A 20799-nucleotide genomic window follows, 5' to 3' on the forward strand; every position below is an offset into this window, starting at 1 on the left:
TCTTACTGGTTGTTTGGCCTGAGGCTTCCAACACTGGAGTTTGTAGGCATTTGGGTAGAGCTGGGTCTTGGTGCTGAGATGAACTCTGTGAGACTTCACTCCAATGAATATTCCCTGTGGTCTGAGATTCTCTGTTAGTCCAGTGGTTCAGACTTGGAGCACCCACTGCAGGAGCTTCGGCCCAACCCCGGGTTCGTGAACCAAGATCCTGCAAGCCGCCTGGGGCAGAAAGAAAAGAAAAAAAGAACGATAACAAGTAAAAAATAAAATTAGAGTAGGAAACTAACAGATATGTTAGGAAGAATATAAAAATAAAAATATAGATGACAACAACCGGAAGGTACATTAGTACCACAATAGTAAAAAAGAGGAGGAGGGAAAAGAAAAAAAGGGGGGTGGAGGCTGTGGAGGGTAGGGGACTAAGCAAGGGTGAGTTTGGGTGGTGGGCGGGCCAATGCTCAGGACCCATAGGGCTGGAAAAGGCCCTGGGGGCTGTGAGGGGAGGGGCTTAGGGTCAAGGAACAGAAGGGGTCCAGGCGTGCCCCCCACACCTGGTCTCAGAGGACAGGGGACCTCACCTGGGATCCCAGCAGCCTTCCTGGGCTCTAGTGGGCAGGGCAAACGCCCTCCTCTCCTCTCCTCCTCCTCCAGTCTGGGAGGGCCGCTCCCGCCTGCCTCTCCTGATCTCCCTGGCCTCCCTCCTATGCCCACTGGACCCACGCAGCCTGGAGGGGGCTTTGGAGGGCAGGGGACCGGCCTGGGAGCTCAGCAGGCTCCCTGGCCCGAGTGGGCAGGGCAATAGCACTCCGCTCCTCTTCTGTTCCTCCTGGATGGCTCCTTCCACTTGCCTCTCCTGATCTCCCCGGCCTCAGGGGCACTGAGCCTGTCTGGCCTCCACTTTTCCTCCCCCCTCAGTGTCCCTACTTCCTACCAGTTCACTTTGGGGTTCCTCCCGTCTCCTTGGGCAGCAGGGTGCCCCCCAGCGGCCCACATATTCTCTTTTGTAATCATAATTGTCTTGTCAAGTGACTGGGTCTTATCCTTCCAACTATGTCTTGTCACTTAGAGCTCCATGCACAGGGCCATGCTCAGACAGGTGCTGAGTGTTGGCTGATTCAGGACTTCCAAATGCTGGAGCCACTTCATCATGTCGTCCTTTGCCCACTAGATGCGCCCTCTACCTTTCTTCACTCCTCTCTGTCCTCAGGAGTCTGATGGCTATGGACTCATCCACAGCCTCCCTTATTCTCGCTCCTAGTCAGGTGAAGCCAATGGGAGGCACAGGCAGATAGAGGGTGGGAGGAGAGAGACATTGGACTGTTTATTTCTCTGGCTTCCTTCCTGTTGAACAATGGGGTCACAAGTAAACCACTGTATCCGGAAATTGTACAAGGGCTGCTTGTTTGCCTCTCATTCCACAGTCTCTAGGAAGGTCCACTCTTCCATGGGTTTTGCTATGATTCTCTCCTGGCACTTTGCAACTTCTTCGGTACTTGACCAAAGAGTGAATGAACCACTAGCTGCACACCCTTCATAAGACTGTGCAGTTCAAGGGAAGCAACTGCCACAGACACCTCCTTTAGGAAAGATCCCTGAACCCCTCTGGCTAGTGGGGCAAGAGCACCATCCAATGTGGCTGCTCAGGGACAGCACCTGCCATGGGAGAGTCCCAGCTGGCCCTGTGAGAGCGGTCAGTTGAGGATGGTGGGGTGTATGGTCAGATCCCTGAATCTCATGGTTGTTAGCATATTTTGCCCCCTGGGAGGAACCCCTCAAAGGTCTCTACTACTGCAGCAGCCTGTTTTGGACAATTTCACCTTTTCTTCCTTTATGTGAGGGCCTAAGAATTTCCCGAGATGCAGTCTTAATGCGTTTGAGCTGCTATAACAAAACCCCATAAACTAGGTGGCTTAGAAACAACAAGGATTGATTTGTTACACTTCCGGAGGCTGGGAAATCCAAAATCATGGTGCTGGCAGATTCAGGGTCTAGCAAGCCTTTTCTTCGGCTTCCAACACTGGAGTTTGTAGGCATTTGGGTAGAGCTGGGTCTTGGTGCTGAGATGAACTCTGTGAGACTTCACTCCAATGAATATTCCCTGTGGTCTGAGATTCTCTGTTAGTCCAGTGGTTCAGACTTGGAGCACCCACTGCAGGAGCTTCGGCCCAACCCCGGGTTCGTGAACCAAGATCCTGCAAGCCGCCTGGGGCAGAAAGAAAAGAAAAAAAGAACGATAACAAGTAAAAAATAAAATTAGAGTAGGAAACTAACAGATATGTTAGGAAGAATATAAAAATAAAAATATAGATGACAACAACCGGAAGGTACATTAGTACCACAATAGTAAAAAAGAGGAGGAGGGAAAAGAAAAAAAGGGGGGTGGAGGCTGTGGAGGGTAGGGGACTAAGCAAGGGTGAGTTTGGGTGGTGGGCGGGCCAATGCTCAGGACCCATAGGGCTGGAAAAGGCCCTGGGGGCTGTGAGGGGAGGGGCTTAGGGTCAAGGAACAGAAGGGGTCCAGGCGTGCCCCCCACACCTGGTCTCAGAGGACAGGGGACCTCACCTGGGATCCCAGCAGCCTTCCTGGGCTCTAGTGGGCAGGGCAAACGCCCTCCTCTCCTCTCCTCCTCCTCCAGTCTGGGAGGGCCGCTCCCGCCTGCCTCTCCTGATCTCCCTGGCCTCCCTCCTATGCCCACTGGACCCACGCAGCCTGGAGGGGGCTTTGGAGGGCAGGGGACCGGCCTGGGAGCTCAGCAGGCTCCCTGGCCCGAGTGGGCAGGGCAATAGCACTCCGCTCCTCTTCTGTTCCTCCTGGATGGCTCCTTCCACTTGCCTCTCCTGATCTCCCCGGCCTCAGGGGCACTGAGCCTGTCTGGCCTCCACTTTTCCTCCCCCCTCAGTGTCCCTACTTCCTACCAGTTCACTTTGGGGTTCCTCCCGTCTCCTTGGGCAGCAGGGTGCCCCCCAGCGGCCCACATATTCTCTTTTGTAATCATAATTGTCTTGTCAAGTGACTGGGTCTTATCCTTCCAACTATGTCTTGTCACTTAGAGCTCCATGCACAGGGCCATGCTCAGACAGGTGCTGAGTGTTGGCTGATTCAGGACTTCCAAATGCTGGAGCCACTTCATCATGTCGTCCTTTGCCCACTAGATGCGCCCTCTACCTTTCTTCACTCCTCTCTGTCCTCAGGAGTCTGATGGCTATGGACTCATCCACAGCCTCCCTTATTCTCGCTCCTAGTCAGGTGCAGCCAATGGGAGGCACAGGCAGATAGAGGGTGGGAGGAGAGAGACATTGGACTGTTTATTTCTCTGGCTTCCTTCCTGTTGAACAATGGGGTCACAAGTAAACCACTGTATCCGGAAATTGTACAAGGGCTGCTTGTTTGCCTCTCATTCCACAGTCTCTAGGAAGGTCCACTCTTCCATGGGTTTTGCTATGATTCTCTCCTGGCACTTTGCAACTTCTTCGGTACTTGACCAAAGAGTGAATGAACCACTAGCTGCACACCCTTCATAAGACTGTGCAGTTCAAGGGAAGCAACTGCCACAGACACCTCCTTTAGGAAAGATCCCTGAACCCCTCTGGCTAGTGGGGCAAGAGCACCATCCAATGTGGCTGCTCAGGGACAGCACCTGCCATGGGAGAGTCCCAGCTGGCCCTGTGAGAGCGGTCAGTTGAGGATGGTGGGGTGTATGGTCAGATCCCTGAATCTCATGGTTGTTAGCATATTTTGCCCCCTGGGAGGAACCCCTCAAAGGTCTCTACTACTGCAGCAGCCTGTTTTGGACAATTTCACCTTTTCTTCCTTTATGTGAGGGCCTAAGAATTTCCCGAGATGCAGTCTTAATGCGTTTGAGCTGCTATAACAAAACCCCATAAACTAGGTGGCTTAGAAACAACAAGGATTGATTTGTTACACTTCCGGAGGCTGGGAAATCCAAAATCATGGTGCTGGCAGATTCAGGGTCTAGCAAGCCTTTTCTTCCTGGATGGCTGTCTTTTCACTGTGACCCTGTGGAAGGGGCAAGGGAGTTCTGTGGAGCCTCTTTTATAAGGGCACTAATTCCATTCATGGGGACTCCACCTCACGACCTAATCACCTCTTGGTACCATCACCTTGGGGGTTAGGATTTCAACATATGAATCTTGCAGGGATACATTCAATCCATAGCACATGCCCTGACATTCTACTGCCTTGTTTTGAATTAGCCACAGCTGTATCTACCAGATTCAATTTGTATTTATTTCTGTTTCAACAGCTTTTTTGAGATATAATTCATATACTACACAATTTGCCTATTTTAAGTACACAACTCAATGCTCCCTCCCTCAGCCCCTGGCAACCACTAATCTACTTTCTGTCTCCATGGATTTGCCTACTCTGGATATTTTTATATAAATAGAATTATACAATATGTGGCCTTTTGTGACTGGCTTCTTTCACTTAGCACAATGTTTTCAAGATTCATCTGTGTTGCAGCAGGTGTCAGTACTTCATTCCTTTTACGGCTGAATAATATTCCATTGCGTGGATATACATTTTCTTCATACATTCATCAATAGATGGCAGTTGGATCGTTTCCAGTCTTTTGCTATCATGAATAATGCTGCCATGAACATTTGCATAGAGACTTTTGTGTGGACGCAAGTTTTCATTTCTCTTGGTTATATATCTAGGACAAGAGTAGCTGGGTCATATGGTAACTCTATGTTTAACTTTTTGAAGAACTGCCAAACTGTTTTCTAAAGTGGCTGCACCATTTTACATTCCCACCAACAAGGAATGAGATTCTGGTTTCCCTACATCCTTGTAAGAACTCGTTTCTGGATGCCTTTTTGATTACAGCCATTCTAGTGGGTGTGAAGTGGTATCTCACTCTGGTTTGGTATGCACTTCCCTGATGACTAATTATGTTCAACATCTTTTTCTGTGCTTATTGGCCGTTTGTGTACAATCTCTACGTCCACAATTCCCTATCTAAAACCTTAGGAACCAGACGGATTTCAGAATTCTGACCCTTTCTGAAGTTCATTAAAAAAATTTCAGATATGGAAAGGTAACACAGCTTGTATACTGTAAAATGCTTAATACCCCCTGTAGGCTCTTGGGCTGTAGCCCCAAAAATCACATCCTGCAGTATTTCTGCAGCAAAAATATGATTCACCCTAAATGAGATAAAGTATACTCATAACCTCACATATGTTAAGTCAGTTTTTGCCACCAAAAGAGTTACAAAAGACATTGATTTTCAGAACATTTGGATTTTGGAGTCACAGAGAAGGGACTGGGCACCTGTACATGCCTTTGTGTTCCATCCAAGGCTATGTTGTGGGCAACGGTCCTGTGGTGCCACCCCTGCTCCTCTGTGACTCCCATAAACATTGTCCTCTGCAGCGTGGCTCCTCGGGGGCCAGTTGCAGAGCACAGTGCAAAGACCGGGCACCACGTCCCCTCTCCTCCCTGATCTGATTTGCACGTCGCCCCACCTCAGACCTGGGTGGCATTCTCAGCCTAGCCCCACGGCTGCCTCAGGGCTGTTAAGGTTACTGTGCTTGTCCAGAGAGAGAGGACGGAAGTGGAGGGAGGGTTGTGACGCCTAGGGTCGGGGCGGGGGTTAATCCCCGCAATCTCCATTGTACAATCTCCATTGTACTTTCTGGGATCTTTAACTCTATTTGTAGCAACAGAGAAAGGTTGAGAATTCAGCCAGTGCTGAAACCGGGCAAAGCAACAGCGCGCCTCAACATTTTGGGGTTTTCACAGAGGTAGACTGCAGGCTCAAGGCTGGGAGGAGGGTAATTCAAACGCTTGGTCCTCCTCACCTTCATTTCCTCCTTTAAGTGGCTCTCTGCCTGAGGCTTTCTCTTGCCTCCAGTGGGCCCACAGGGTCCATCCTTGAGAAAGCACAGGGATAGCTCATCAGCTGTCCCCAAACTGCTGATTGTGGGCTTTACCGATCCTGTCCCAGGATGTGGGGAGGAGGGGCTCTATGCCCTGTCCCCAGTTCTGCTCCAAAGCCATAGCTCAATGAGGGTCTGTGACCTAGAACTGTCCCCTGCAACTGATTCCTTTCCAGTGGGATTGTCTTAGCTAGAGACCCCCTCAGGTGGTCTCAGGAGAAGGGTTTACCCTAGGGGCTAAACCGAGGGGACCGGTGAACAGCCTGGCATCAGGGAAGTAGCGCTGGGGGGCCTCCCTCCCATCCACTTCCTGCAGTTACTTCTCCTGCTGCCTGGTTGCCCTGTCCCCCTTGCCTCTTTCTCCAAGTTTCCCCATTCAAGTAGGAATGAGCTCAGTCTGGCTTGTCTCCAGGTACTTTCTTCCCCCTCCAATCAAGGAGGTAGGGATGGAGGAGGGGCAGATGGGGGCTAGCGGGTACAAGCAGTGACTGCATATGAGGTCTTCCTGGAGAGGAGGGCAGTTCCTGAAGGCCATGGTCAAGCAGGCAATGTTCATTTCTCTAGTTCACTCACCCAGGATCACACAGCTAGTCAGTGTCAGAAGTGGCACCGAAAACTAGTTCTCACTGGGACTTCTTTTTTCTCCGTGATGCTATGTACCTGGCGGCTCTGGAAGAAGACAGTCAACTGTACTGGTTTTGAAAATAAATCCAATCCACTAATTGGAGTTCCTTGTTGCTTTGCGTAGCCCCTGATTTTACTCTGAGGCCAGAGATAAAGAAACAAGAAGTAAAAAGAGCCCTGAGGTTGAAAAGAATCTAAAAAAAGAAATAAAGGAGTGGCTATACGTATATGTATAACTGATTCACTTTGCTGTACACCTGAAACAAACACAACGTTGTAAATCAACTAGACTCCGATAAAAATTTTTAAAAAACCAAAGATGCCTGAGATGCTCTCTAAAAAGTGGTTTTCTTGTTGTGTCTCTTCTTGTCTCTAGGTCCCTAAGAGCAGACAGCTGGGTGGGAAAAGGAGATGGAGGTGCATGGGCAGGTCCCCCCAGGCTGGTGAGGGAAGAAGTCCTCTGAGGTGTAGCTGCACAGCACATCGGCTCCACGTTGCAGTGGGCAGCGAGGACCAGGCCAGTCGCCCAGGGCCACCCCAGCTTTCCCTCCGCATGTGGGTATCCTTGTGCCCCCGGTTAGCTCTGCCTGGCACAGGTCCCATTAGCTGGTGTGACGGTCCTCAAGTATCTTCCAGAGCCTTTACCCTGGGGGGTGACAGCTGCTGGTTTCTAGCAGCTCTCTCAACGACTGTCTGTTACAAGCTTTTTACAGACTTCTGCTTTATCTTCTAACATTCTGAGGAGTCTACACAATCTCCAACTTTTGACCTTAAATCACTTAGAATCTTCTTATACAGTGAACCACACCTGTGAGCTCATTCTGATTGTAAGGCAGGGCCCTTACAAAGAACCTATGAGGTTTTACATGATGAGGCTGCTCTGCTCTACCGACTGCATCTCCTATTCCCCCACACTCAGCCATGGTGGCCTCCCCTCCCTTCCTCAAATAGCCAAACAGAACAGGCTGCCTCAGGGCCTTTGCCTATGGGGTCTTCCGTGAGTAATCAGTGACCCCCAAATATAAAAATCTTCACTACCTCTGCCAAGGAACCAGGGTTAGAACTTTCTGAGGGTCTACACTAAACAGAGGTAGTAAGACCAGTCAAAAGCAGTCAAAAGCAAAGTAGGTGGTGCTTTTCTTATTGGTGCCTTCCATCGCTCTTTTCCTTCTTTCATCCCTCTTATTACTCTTGCCAATGCTGGGTTAATCCACTAATCCTCTCTAAAAGGCATTAAGTGATAAAGGTTTAAGGTGTTAGCACGCCCAGGAGTATTTTTCCGTTATAGAAATCTTGAAGACCAGAAGTTGGCCAGGATCAGAATGACTGAATTTCCCACCTGGTAGAATTTCAGATTCTGCATATTTGGGGCTGGGGACTCAATTTGGAATTCTTCGAGTTACCGGACAGGGACAGAAAGTCAGCAGTTATTAAGTAATGAGCTGTAACATTGATCAGTTTGAAACCAAGGCAGCAAATATAGATATTGTCACTTCTCCTGTACACTCTTCTCATTAACATACCAGTAATAATAAAACCTTGCAACTTCCAAATCTGAGCTCATTTTAAAGCCAAATCTATCTTTATCTTTTCTTCACGTATAATTGGGTTTCCCCGCTACCAGAACTTCCAGATCTTCATCAACTCATACCCTACAAACATGCATAAGCATGTGTGCACACACGTGTGCATGTACATACACACATGCACACACACACACCACACACAAACACATATTTGTTGTCCCCTGTCCACCTCAGATACTCCCAATTTCCATCCCCTGTTCCTTTCCCAGGCTTATTCCACCTAACTCTTTCTTCCACCTCCCACCGGGTGTCTTTGCTTAATTTGTATATTCAGAGCTATCTCAATGGCTAAAAAAAATACTGGAGTGAAGGAGCTCAAAAGACTCTTACCAATCAACCCACAAGGCCAGGCAGCCATTCCTGGGGTCCCATGCCTGTGAATACAGGTTCAGAGAAGAACAAGTAGGGCTCTGGCTTGGACCTTTTAGTAGCTTAGTGGAGGTCACCCCAAATTAAATAAAGAAGCTGGGTCTACTTGTACTGCCTTGTGAGCCAACTTAGCATGGCCTGGGCTGAATTAGATGCCCTGGCCCCTGTGGGTCCACTTTTCTCCTTTCACCTTAATCTGCCCCAGGACCAGCTGGGGACTCTCAGGACACAAGTCACATCACACAGTGCTACCCACTGTATGGCATATGGCAGCCCTCTGCCCTATGCCCTACTTACTTTCCACACTCATTTCCTTAGCAGATTAGTCAAGTTAAAGCTCCAGGTGTTTTTATGCTCTTTAGCTCAAATTTAGAGTTAGAGTTCCAATTCTGGACAGAGGTAAAGCCCCATAGCTCAAGAGATCATCTGGACCTTTCCATAGTATGTCTGTATTCACGTCAATTCACTCCTGAAAACCTCTCAACCTGGAACTCTCCACATTCCTCTAGATTCTTTCTTTTTCTTTATCTTAAGCACTTATCGAATATTACCTATAAGATCAACATATACATTTCTCTCTAGAATGATAGTTTCGCTCAAAAGTTTGGAGGACGGGTTTAGCTTGTGAGTTTCCTAGGGCTGCCATAACTGTAAGAACCAAAAACTGGGTGGCTTAAAACAACAGGAATATATTGCCTTGGTTCTGGAGCTTAGACGTCTCAAAGCAAGGTGCCAGTAGGGCTGTGTTCCCTCTGAAACCTGTAGGGGAATCCTTCCTTGCTTCTCTGCTAGCTTCTGGTAGTTTGCTGGCAACCTTTGGTGTTTCTTGGCTTGTAGATGTATCTATAATTCTCCATCTCCATGAGGCATTCTCCCTGTGCATTTCTATTCTTATATGGCTATCTTCTTATGAGGACACCAGCTGTATTGGATTAGGGGCCCATCCTACTCCAGTATAACCTCATTTTAATTATATCTGCAATGACCCTACTTCCAAACACGGTCACAATTTAAGGTTTTGGGGGTTAAGACTTCAACATATCTTTTTTTAGAGGAGGACACAATTCAACCCAAAACAACTGGTAAGTGAGTTAAGGCATTGATTATATATTAAAATAAATATAGATGTGTAAGGAGAAGGAAAAATTCGCATGCATTTCTAAGAAAAAGCTGGCAGCTTTTTGAAGTTCATCTCATGGTGGCTGCTTCGGTTCCTTTCCACAATCCCCAGTGATACAACTTTCACCCGCCTCTTCACTCTCCTCCATCTTTAGGGTTTCTTTGGTGGAAAAGTTTGACAAGCGCTGATAAAGAACCATAACTGGTCTATCCGTCAGAGCTGGTTTTGCTGCACAAAACTAAACACCCGGGACTTCCCTCGTGGTCCAGTGGCTAAGAGTCCGCGCTCCCGATGCAGGGGGCCCGGGTTTGATCCCTGGTCAGGGAACTAGATCCCGCATGTCGAAACTAAGAGTTCGCATGCCACAACTAAAGATCCCGCATGTCGCAACTAAAAAAAAAAAAGATCCCACAAGCCGCAACTAAGACCCGGCGCAGCCAAATAAATAAATTAAAACAAAACAAAACAAAACGAAACAAAACTGAACACCCAACTTACAGCCACCTAATTAAATCAGGGTCTTTTTTTTCTTGTATGTTTCTATGCAATAAGAAGCCAGAGAAGGGCAGCTCACTCATCCATCTGTACCATGTGCTTCTGTTCTTATGTTTACCTTCTCTCAGTCACACGATGACCTCCTCACCTCCAGCATTTTGTCTGTGTTCTGAAGAGGACAAAGGGCAAAGGGCTAAGTGCATGCCCTTACTGTGTCTGAACTCTTTCTTCTGAGCCCTGTCCAGTCCCTTCCACTCAGTGGCCAGCACTCTGTCACATAGCCCTCAGAGCTGGGAAATGGAGTATATTAGTCGGGCATGAGTTCTGATAAGAAGGAGAGAAAGGATATTGACTAGACAACTTACCCTGTGTCCCCCACCTGGCTTTCTCCATTTCTTTTACCCCATGGCTTAGGGACTGGTATAGATCTAGGCACACAGGAGACAGGCTGATGCTTGTGTACTGACTGCAAGCGATCTCCCCATCTTGTAGGCAAGACATTAAATGCAAAGGATGCAAATAATATAATGCAGTACACGATCAAATGCTAGAACGAGTGGTACTCCAGAATACAGAGAAGGGAGAGGTCAATTCGAGTTAATGTACTGTAGCAGCTTCACGAAAGGGGATGAAATTCGAGCTGAATTTTGAAAGTGGGGCAGGATCAACAGCAGCTGTCATGAAACCCTGTTTAGATCCTCCTATACATGCTCAGATGGCAGAAGGTAAAAAAAAACCCTGTGTGCAGCCTCTTTCTCTTATTGCAGTCTGGGTGAGCCTTCCCGCACGTCCCACACTCAGACACAAAGTCTTCTATTGAGCTTTCTTGGAAATGACCCTACCTGAGACAGAAGAATTGGTCAATATCTGGGTCTCAACACTAGAGAGCTCTTTTTGTCCAAACACACAACCGTCATTCCACTCTGACCCCAACACCCTTATAGCAGTCATTACCATGCAGACAACACTCCCTTTCAGGCCAACTCCCAACATCTAGAACCTGCCTCCACCCAAGAACCCTCCCGCAGGAGTTAGCTTATTCCAGTTGACACTTCCCAAGTACCACCACTAAGGGACTGCTGATCTTTCTGTGACTGCATGACATCCAGTTTGCCCCCTGCCCCCCAGCAGTTTTGATGTTTTCAAATTTTGGAACTTTCTCCACCATTTACCCAACAGAGGGGGGAATTTGTATTCACTGCCTGCAGGGCAGGATACTATGTGGGGGATGCAGAGGGAAAGAAAGAAGTCGACACTTGGCTTCTGAATTTCAAGAGACACTTCTGGAACCTATGGCAGAGGGAAGAACTGGAGGGAAAGCGTTTATAAATTTAAAACGGAGTCTCCTAGGAACACAAAGATTATGCCCCAAATAAAAGATTTTGAAGAAAGTATGTCAAACCTGGAGAGAAGTTTTCTTCCTGCAGAGGAAATAATAATTCTGCAATTTGTGGGAGAGGAAATGGATAGCATTAGACCCCGATGCGAATCTCTGAGAAGGGAAGTCTGTGCCCAGGTAGGCTCGAGGGGTCTGGGAGCAGAGAGAATTTGGCCTCACTTTCTGGGGTGGGGTGGGAGGGGGTGGGACTGAGCAGCCCAGTGAGCAGCTGAACGTCTTCCTGACTGCTTGGGAGTAGCTCGGGAGAGGCGCTGACTGCCAGCAGACCTACAGAGGCCCCGCGGTTGGGTGAGCAGGATGCAACATCAGAAAACAACAAGGTCATGGCAATGCCTGTCGCAGGAGCATGGGGGAGGCAGACACACATGGGACACACACATCGGCACCAGTGCCAGCATGAACCCATGATGACCAAGGACTGGGTGCAATCTCCCCATCCCCACCCCATGCTGTGATGTCACCAGTACCTCTGGGAGATTGGCTGCAACCTTGGGGAGAAGGCAGGAAGCAGAATGTACCCAACTAAGAAAATTAATTCCTGGAAATTGTTTTCCCTGAACTAGGATTAAGCCATGAAGAGGAATAGGAGCTGGAGATAGAAATTACCCAACGGAAAAATAAGAAAAAGAAACATGGGCAGCACACCTGAGAAATTTGGACTTACTGAATTTTTTCTTTTTGAGATTCTACATACAATTAAAAACTTAAAAAAAAATAAACTTCTATTTTAGAATAGTTTCAGATTTACAGGAAAGTTGTGAAGATAGTACAGAGTTCCCATATACCCCATTTCCAATTTTCCCATATCACTCACAATTAATGAATCAGTATTGGTAGATTATTATTAACTAAAGTCCATATATTATTCATATTGTCTTAGTTTCTACCTAATGTCCTTTTTTGGTTCCAGGATCCTTAAGAATACTCCATTACATTTAGTTGTCATGTTTCCTTGGGCTCCTTTTGGCTGTGACAGTTTTCCAGACTCTCTTTATTTTTGTTGACCATAGTGGTTTGGGGAAGTACTGGTAGACTGTCTCTCAACTGGGATTTTTCTGATGTTTTTCTCATAATTAGACTGTGTTTCTGGGAGGAAGACCACAGAGGTAAAGTGTCATTTTCTTTACATCATATCAAGGGTATATACCATCCATGTGACTTATCACTGCTGTTAACCTTGCTCATGTGGCTGAAGTAGTGTATATCAGTTTTCTTCATTGTAAAGTTACCCTCCCCTCCCCCTTTCCATTTTGTACTCTGGAAGTCGCTAAGCGCAGCCCGTAGTTAAGGAGAGGGAATTTCTATTCCATCTCATTGAGGGCAGAGTATCTAGGTAATGATTTTGAATTCTTCTGCATGGGATATTTGTCTCTTCTCTCTCAATTAGTTACTTATTCAATCATTGAATTATATCAATATGGACTCATGGATATTTATTTTATACTTTGGGTATAATCAAATATTGCTTTATTTTGCTCTTCAAATTGTTACAGCTTTGGTCACTGGGAGCTCTTTCATTTGGCTCCTGTGTCCCCATCATTGTTCTGGTTGTTGATTAATTAAAAAAAAAATTTTTTTTTTTGAGCCCTTCCTTACCTTCTGGCACAACAAGATGCTCCAGGCTCTCTTGTATATTTCCTGCCCTAGTCCTAGAGTCAGCCATCCCCCTGAAGAGCCCAGGTTCCTTTTACTGAAGAATGGTGTTAATAACAAGATCTGAGTGCCTGGTGTGCATCTTGCTACAGGAGTGTTATTTCTAAGCCCACTCAGCTGACAGAGCAAGGAAATATATGTACATGTACTAGCCCCTGTAAATATACATATCTGTAAATCTTTCTATATATCCATCTGTATCTATATTAAGCTAAACATGAATTCATACTGATGTGTCCAACTCTAATCCTGTACCACAGGGATCATTCTAGCCTCCCTCTCCAACAGTGAAAAACCTGGTATCCACCACCCACTATTTATTTACTCAATTGTTCATTTGCAGTATCAGTATTCATCAGTTTTGTTTTTGTTTTTGTTTTTTTTTAAATCAATCTTGTTTCTCTCTCTCCTTGTTTTCGGCAGCATCGGCTCCTTTAACCTCTGACACCCATAACTTCTGCTCCCTTTGCTTGCAGCCACGTCATAGGCGTTTGTACCTGAATATTGGTCAAATGCTGGCTTGACACGGGTCTTCCGTAAAGCTGCATGTCACCTACCGCTCATGTCCTTTGGTCTCCTCAGCCACCATCACCTTCCCCATTCTCTACGTTCTGGTGGGGTAGCTGTGAGTCCGCAATCCCATTTTACAGACGAGAAGACGTCCCCCAGGAGTTCAGAGGCTTGCTCTACTCCCTCTGGGACTGGAGTACACAAGACCCATTTTCACGATCTCTCTATTCAACAACTATTATGGAGCGCCGTCTACGTGCCGGCGCCCGCGCTGCGCAAACGAGAAACACACCGGTCCCGTGGGCCCCGCGGGCGAGAGCCACAGTAAACACTCAGGCGCCCCGAGGACGGCCTCGCACAGCACGAGCGAGAGCCCGGCGGGGGGCGCAGTGCTGGGCCTGGAAAGGGCCGCCCTCGCTGGTCAGAGCGCTCCTGCTCCTTCCAAGGTTTGCAGCTGCCCGGGAGAAGGAGCAAGACTAAACGCTCCCGCAGCCATCCGCCGGCTCTCTGGGCGACCGGCACCCCGGCGCCGCCCCGCCTCTCCCGCCAGGCCCCGCCCACCATAGGCCACGCCCACCCGCCGAGCCCACGCTCCGGCCCCTGACGATATTCGCCGGAAATTGCCGAAGCCCCTCTTTTTTTTTTTTTCCTTCCTCTCTCCTTTCCCTGCTTTCCCTTTTCCTTTCACCCGGGTTCCCTCTGCCGTGATTTCCCCCCTCCCCCTCCTTCCTTCCCCATTTGAAATCAAGATGGAGGCTCGCGGCTGCCGCCGGCGCCCGTGATCCCGGAGCTCCCGCCGGCCACGGGCCCCTGCCCTCGCGACTGCGTGTCCGGCACGGTGCGCGCTGCTGCCCGCGCTCCGGCCGGCGCCGCCGAGGCCGTGGCTCCGCGCCCCCGCCCCGCGGCCGGCTCTCGGCTCTCGGGCGTAGTCCTCGTCTATGTGGGCGCGCTCCTCCGGCCGAGCCGCCGCCGTCGCCCGCCGCCGCCCCGGGGCTCTGCGTCCACGCGCCGGGCGCGGGCAGCTGGGCGCTCGGCGCCGCCAGGCCAGGCGCGGAGCGGGCGGCGCGCGGTGCTAGGGGCGCGGGGCCCGAGCCGGGCGCGGCCGCGGGCGCCGCCGCAGCCATGAGCGGCAGCGGCGGCGGCGCCGCCGCCCCCGCCGCGTCCTCCGGCCCCGCCGCCACGGCCAGCGCGGTGAGCTCGGGCTGCGGGGGCGGCGCCGGCGAGGGGGCCGAGGAGGCGGCCAAGGACCTGGCCGACATCGCGGCCTTCTTCCGATCCGGTGAGTGCAACTGCGCCGCTGCCCGCGCGCGCTCCGCCAACCCCGCTGCGGAGGCGCGGTCCGCGGGCCCTGGCGCGCTCGGTGCTCGCCCGCCCGTCGGGCCCGGAGCGCGCTCGCCCAGGCCGCTGCCCCGCGCCGGGGCTCCCGGCTCCACACCGGCGGGTCCCGCTGCCTGCGCCGCCCCCCGTGCCGCGGCTCGGCCCGGACGCCGCCGGCTCGCCCTTCCCTGCGCCCGCCCCTCGTTCCAGGGTGAAATCTCCCCGTCGCCCGCCCCGGAGGCTACAGCTCCACCGGTTGGGGCGACGGCTCTTTGTCTCTTTCGAGGGAGGGCCGAGGAGGCGGCGGCGGGGACGGCGAGGGCGGAGGCCCCTGTCCCGGAGGCCGAGAGGACGGGGGCGGCGGGGCCAGGCCCGGGAATGCGGGCTCTCATCTGGGCCGGTCTCCGGGGCTGATTTGTCCCTGGCCCCTCGTCGACCCCGTAAGCCGCCTGGTTTCTTCGCTCGGTCCTCTAGCCTGTCATCTCCCCAGACTCGATCTACACCTCTGGGAAACGGGGCAGCCATGGCACCCGCCGCCCAGGGAGGAGGGGAGGTGGTGGCAGACATGAAGCGCGGCCGGCTGGGCGATGGGTGAGCCATTGTCTCCGGGGGTGGCCCGGGAGGGACATCTGGGAACGTGGTGACCCCCGGGGGCGGCGCGGGGCCGGCACTCGCGGGGCACTGCCTGGGAGGCAGTGCCAGGTGGCCCGGTGTCTCTCGGGCGAGGAGGGGGGTGGCCGCGGGAGAGGCGAGCTTTGCGGCCGGCCCGCGGGGAGGAGGCGCGGGAGGCGTGACAGGGCGTCCCCGGGACCCCGGCGGCGGCGCCTCCTCCCACCCGGGCCCAGATCCCGCGTGAGCTGGCCCCGCGCCCCGCGTCCCCGAGCCCAGTCCCGTTGGCTGGCGCGTCCGGGCGGCGGCAGCCTCGGGGCCCGCAGCCCGGAGCGGAGCGCCCAGCGGGCCAGGTGCGGGGCAGGGAGGATGCAGACTCGGCGCTGGAGAGCCGAGGAGGGCGGGCCAGGTCGGGGCCGCGGCGGGCGGGCGGGCGCAGGGCGCGTGCGGAGTGCTGGCGGCGGCTCCCGGGAGGACGGCTGGGCCGGGGACGTCGGGGGAGCGGCCTGCGACGGGGCGCGCCCCGGAGGCCGGCGGCTCACGTTCCTTCGTGGCCTCTTTCAAAATCAAGTCGCCAGATTCGGTGAGATCAGTTCGGTAATCCGGGTCACAGGGAGCAATTTGCAGCGGGAGGGCGATGGTCGGAGGCAGAAGTGAGCAGTGCCGGTGCATCCCTGGTTTAGTACTGTCTTCCCTCGTTTTCTTGGTCCTTGTCAGGTGGGGTTACTTTTGAGTCATTATAAGAGATTGGTTGTGGCTGGGAGTGACATACGCCGACTCCACACTGTCAGCTTGGGGTTAATGTACTCCCCACTGCTCCCTCTCCCCGCGAGGTCCCCGCAGAAAGCAGAGGTTTAGGAACATGAACTCCTTCAAATGAAAGCCTTTTTTTGTGCAACTAGCCCGATAGAGAAGCCCCGTCTTACCTCTTAATAGCAGACCTGGGACGTCTTCCCTTCATGCCCTGCAGCTAAGTCTAGTATGTCTTCTCTCTGTCTTTACCACCTGTCACAGAATAATGGATTCTGTGCAGAATTCAGCCCTTTTCTCTTAGAAAGGCGCCTGTGCCCTGGTGATGGAAGTTTTGGTGCTTTCTGAGACCAGACTTTCTTATATCTTTATTATGCATCGTAGAGAAATCACTTCTTTCGCTCAGAAGAGCCTCAAAAGACATCAGGTTGGACTGGCCGCTCCCCGTCAGTGTGGCTGTCCGCAGGCTTTACCCGGCGAGGTGGCTGTGTCGGCGGCCATGCCTAGGCCTGTGCTTCTGCTTCTCTGCTTGGTCTCCTGTACGTGTTCAGTTTGGGGCAGAGCCAGTCGGTGCTGCCCACGGGTTTATTCCTTTCTTCCTCCTTCCAAAATGATTGGGCAAACTGCCCCTTTAGTTATCTGACTTGGAATCAGGAACCAGAGCAGATTTTAAGTAGGCAGCAATTGCGCTGTCCCATCCCGGGGGTAGCCTGGAACATCGTTTAAAAGTGCTTTTCCCTCCTTTGGGCAACTCCGAATCCCTGACCTAGATCTTGGCTGCAGCATCTAGGGCAGTGATATCTAGCAGAGGAAGGGTGGCGAGGGACCATTCATTTGGATTGGTCGGGTGGCATGGGACGAACGTTTAGACAGATGAAGCAGGAGGACCCTGGCTGGGGACCTCACCTGGTAGAATGGCTCAGGCAGGGGTCCTCCTGGGCAGTTTGGGTTGAATGTGGATGGCTGAACAGAGAGGTCAAGTCCGTTAGTAAAATCGAACATTTTTTCCTAAGATGTAGAAACGCAGGAAGTAGGTTCTCGTTGACTGGGGTGGACAGATCAGGGTGTGAACATTTTTCCAGGGTGTTGTGAGCCTGGTACTTAAGATTGCCAGTCTGACTTAGACAAGGCGTTTCTACTGGTTGCCTTTCGTTTCTTGGCCCTGGAACTGTTTGCTTGGCCGCCTTATTTTCTTTCCTCCTTTTTGTTCCTTGTCTGTCCTGCATTAAATTTTATCCTTGTAGTCACCGATTGAAAACTGGTACCCACGGTTGGATGAAAGAAGGAGAATTTAGCTTGATAGAACTTTTAAATAATTAGAGCAGTTCAGGCATAGAATGGGCTGTCATGATTACTGGACACCCTCAAGCAGGGGCACTGCCCCCTGCCAGGGTTCGGAGCTGGGTGCTGGGGGCAGGACTCCTGCACTCGGAGAGGGTCTGGGGAGGGGGCTCAGGGGCTGTTGCCTCCTTGGATTCCGTAGTTCCCTCTGAGCCCCCAGCACCTAGTGGTTATTCTTCACTTTTCTTTTAAAAAGGCATCACAAACGTGAGCTGGTCCCTTAAAAATTAAAAAAAAAAAAATTTTTAGGAAAGGGAAGGGGGGCTCAGGGGCTGTTGCCTCCTTGGATTCCGTAGTTCCCTCTGAGCCCCCAGCACCTAGTGGTTATTCTTCACTTTTCTTTTAAAAAGGCATCACAAACGTGAGCTGGTCCCTTAAAAATAAAAAAAAAAAATTTTATGGAAGAGGAAGCAGGCTTCTAGGGAGGTTGAATGACTTGCTCAGAGTGGAGCTCCGGTAGAGGTGGGGTCAGGGCCGGGAAGCGTGCCCCTGACTCTGGGCTTCTTTCCCGGATGCCTGTCATGGCCAGGACTTTGCCTACATTAGTTCTCAGTCCCACCGGGACCGGTCACTTTTATTGCCAGTCTCTCTTGGGGCTCTGTTCTTGTGGCAATAAGTCATTCCTTCAGAGCTTTCCCTTTAACCTTTCTAGAGTGTGTGTGGGGTACTTACATAAATGCATTATTTTTAACCTGCTTGGCATGTTTCAGGTGGGCATTGAATGAATGTGCAGAGGATAAGGGTTTGTGGTTATTATGAAGCATCACAGCTCATCGTGCTGTGTTCCTTTCATTACTAAATCTTATCCTGGACTCCTGGCTGCAGCGCTTCTCTTTCCAATGGAATATGTGAAGACAGTCGAATCTGTTCCTTAGTGAGGGAGCAACATATCCTTCTATGTTGGTATAATGGTTTCCTCATGGAATATCGAGGGAACTTGTCTTTGTATTTATGCTTCTAACACCACTTAAGTAGCTGGCTTCTGAGCTTGTGTTTGCTGCTGCTTTGTATATGTAGAAGCCTGGCGGCTTTGGTCTTTGTTAGCACCAATAATAATTATCAGTTGGTCCTTGTTACCCTCAATGTTTTGAAAAGGAAAGTTGAAGAAAATGAAACTTGATAGTGAATGTTGGTTTCCCCTTTCTCAGTGGCACAGTGAGGCTCAGTTTTAGAGGAGAGCAAAGAGATAGCTGAAAATATCCTGTAAGTGATTTTCAAGAAATCAAAGAGCAGTAAAACAGTCACTGAAGGAAACTTTCCATTGAGACCTTGTAAACTGACTTATTGACATGGAATATTATATTTTTTCCTTTGCGATTTAACCATCCAAGATTCAAATGAAGATTTAGATGAAGCCATTTAAACCATTTAAATGATTAACCAGGATTTAAGTGAAGCCAGTGGTTCTGTTTGAGATGGGACATGGGTTTAAGTAAGTTTTTCAAATGTATATTAAAAATACGTGATTAGAGTGGCCTTTTCAGACCTCTTAAATGTTATGATAGATTTGGGATTTGTTTCTAAGTGAAAGATGTGTTTGGAGCTGTCATAATCTAAATCAGCTCTATCTGATATTTAAGTTTATTTACTTGACTCCTCTACTGAGAATATTTTATCTCATATCCTTGGTGGAATATTCCAGAGAAAAGTCTAATTCTTACTCAGTAGCCACACTTTACTGCCTAGTAAAGTCACTTATGTTGCTAGGGGTGAATTGTGTTTTACTATAAAAAGCAGTCTTAACAACCCCCTTCTTTCCTCCTCGGTTCTATAATGAATTGGTTTTTGTTTCCTTAAGTGCATTGTCTTGACAAATGTTTAGTCGCGCCGCTGGCAGAACAGTAGCTGCCCCGCGGATGGTGAAGAAATGGTTTCGGATGAGGACCCTACTGCGCTCCCCTGAGAGGTAGTGGTGCCTCTGACGTCGCCGCTCATTTCTTCCTCTCGCGAGTGTTCGGCTGAGCGGGCTTGGGTGAACTGACCGGGGTGGCTGTGTTGTTTGTCTTGTGGACAGAGATGCTGTCTCTTGTATCTTCTCAGCTCCGCTGAAGCCTCACTCGTGGGCAGTGAGCAGGATGGGCCCACGGGTGCAGAGGGGTAAGACGGATTAGATGGTACAGAGTGCTCCTTTGTTCTACTCCAGATTCTGCTGCCGAGCTGTCCAGCAGGCCCTGGGCAAGGGGGCGAGCATGCATGGGAACCTTCCCAGTGTGCCTTGCGATGGGAATTCTGGCAGATGTGCTGTTATTGTTATTCACCTGGAGCCCTCCGGGGTGTCGCTGTCGCTGTGTCTCTGCATTAGGGCAGAGGAGCAGAAAGGAGCGAGGGTGTGTGGACCAGGACCCCGCAGGGTGCCTTCCCCTCTGCCTGCTCTCCGTAGCCCTGGGCTCCTGTGCCCGCTGTGGCGGCGCCGCCTGCCCGAGCCTCTGGTTCCTGCTCCTGCCACAGCGCTCGGCCCCCACCGGACGGCGATGTCACTCCGTCTCTGCCACCTGATAAAGAGGAGACCCTGGCTAGAGTTTCCAACGCCTTCTCCCAGCATTGTGACCTCCTCGAGCCTTCCGCGCACACCGTCTTGCTTATGGGAATTCTTGCCCCAGTGGTTAATGGTTGGCGAGTGCCTGAGTCTCATCTTCACTTCTCATTTGGTAATGGAAGCGCTCAGTTTGCTTACGCAATAGTTGTTACCTTAATTTCCTCTTTTTTGTTCCCTCTCCACGTAAGGAAGCCCCTGGAAACCCAAGTTCTGAACCACCTGCCCTCTGGGAAAGGTTATATGTCTGGGGCGAGAGTGAGAGTAGGGTGGGTGGACTTTCAAGCGCAAGGTGTAGGGGCTTGAGCTGGAGAGAGGCGTTTCTCTGGGGTGTCTAGGGTTTTTTCCTTGTGAGACCTCCTGGTCAGTCTGGACTATTTGGTCTAATGCCAGATGTGCTCTGGCAATATGAAACCTCCCTTTGGTGATAAATATACTTGAATTGTAGATTACTGACTTTTTTTTTTTTTTTTTCGGTACGCGGGCCTCTCACTTCTGTGTCCTCTCCCGTTGCGGAGCACAGGCTCCGGACGCGCAGGCTCAGCGGCCACGGCTCACGGGCCCAGCCGCTCCGCGGCACGTGGGAT

The 20799-nt window shown here is 50.8% G+C and overlaps 1 protein-coding gene across 3 annotated transcripts in view; it reads left to right on the top strand.

The window, feature by feature from the left end:
* The first annotated feature begins 14784 nt into the window (after positions 1–14784).
* Positions 14785–20799, top strand: part of TRIO (trio Rho guanine nucleotide exchange factor) — a 375721-nt gene continuing 369706 nt past the window's right edge. The window contains exon 1 of one of the 3 annotated variants that reach the window (XM_028492812.1): positions 14785–14941. In XM_028492812.1, the coding sequence (XP_028348613.1) occupies positions 14785–14941 (157 nt within the window). Of the gene's footprint in view, positions 14942–15439; positions 15571–15957; positions 16172–20799 lie in introns of those variants that run through there. The other 2 variants (XM_055086510.1, XM_055086511.1) reach the window with 2 other exon arrangements.

This window comes from Physeter macrocephalus, chromosome 8, assembly GCF_002837175.3.
Source record: "Physeter macrocephalus isolate SW-GA chromosome 8, ASM283717v5, whole genome shotgun sequence".
Lineage (NCBI taxonomy): Eukaryota > Metazoa > Chordata > Mammalia > Artiodactyla > Physeteridae > Physeter > Physeter macrocephalus.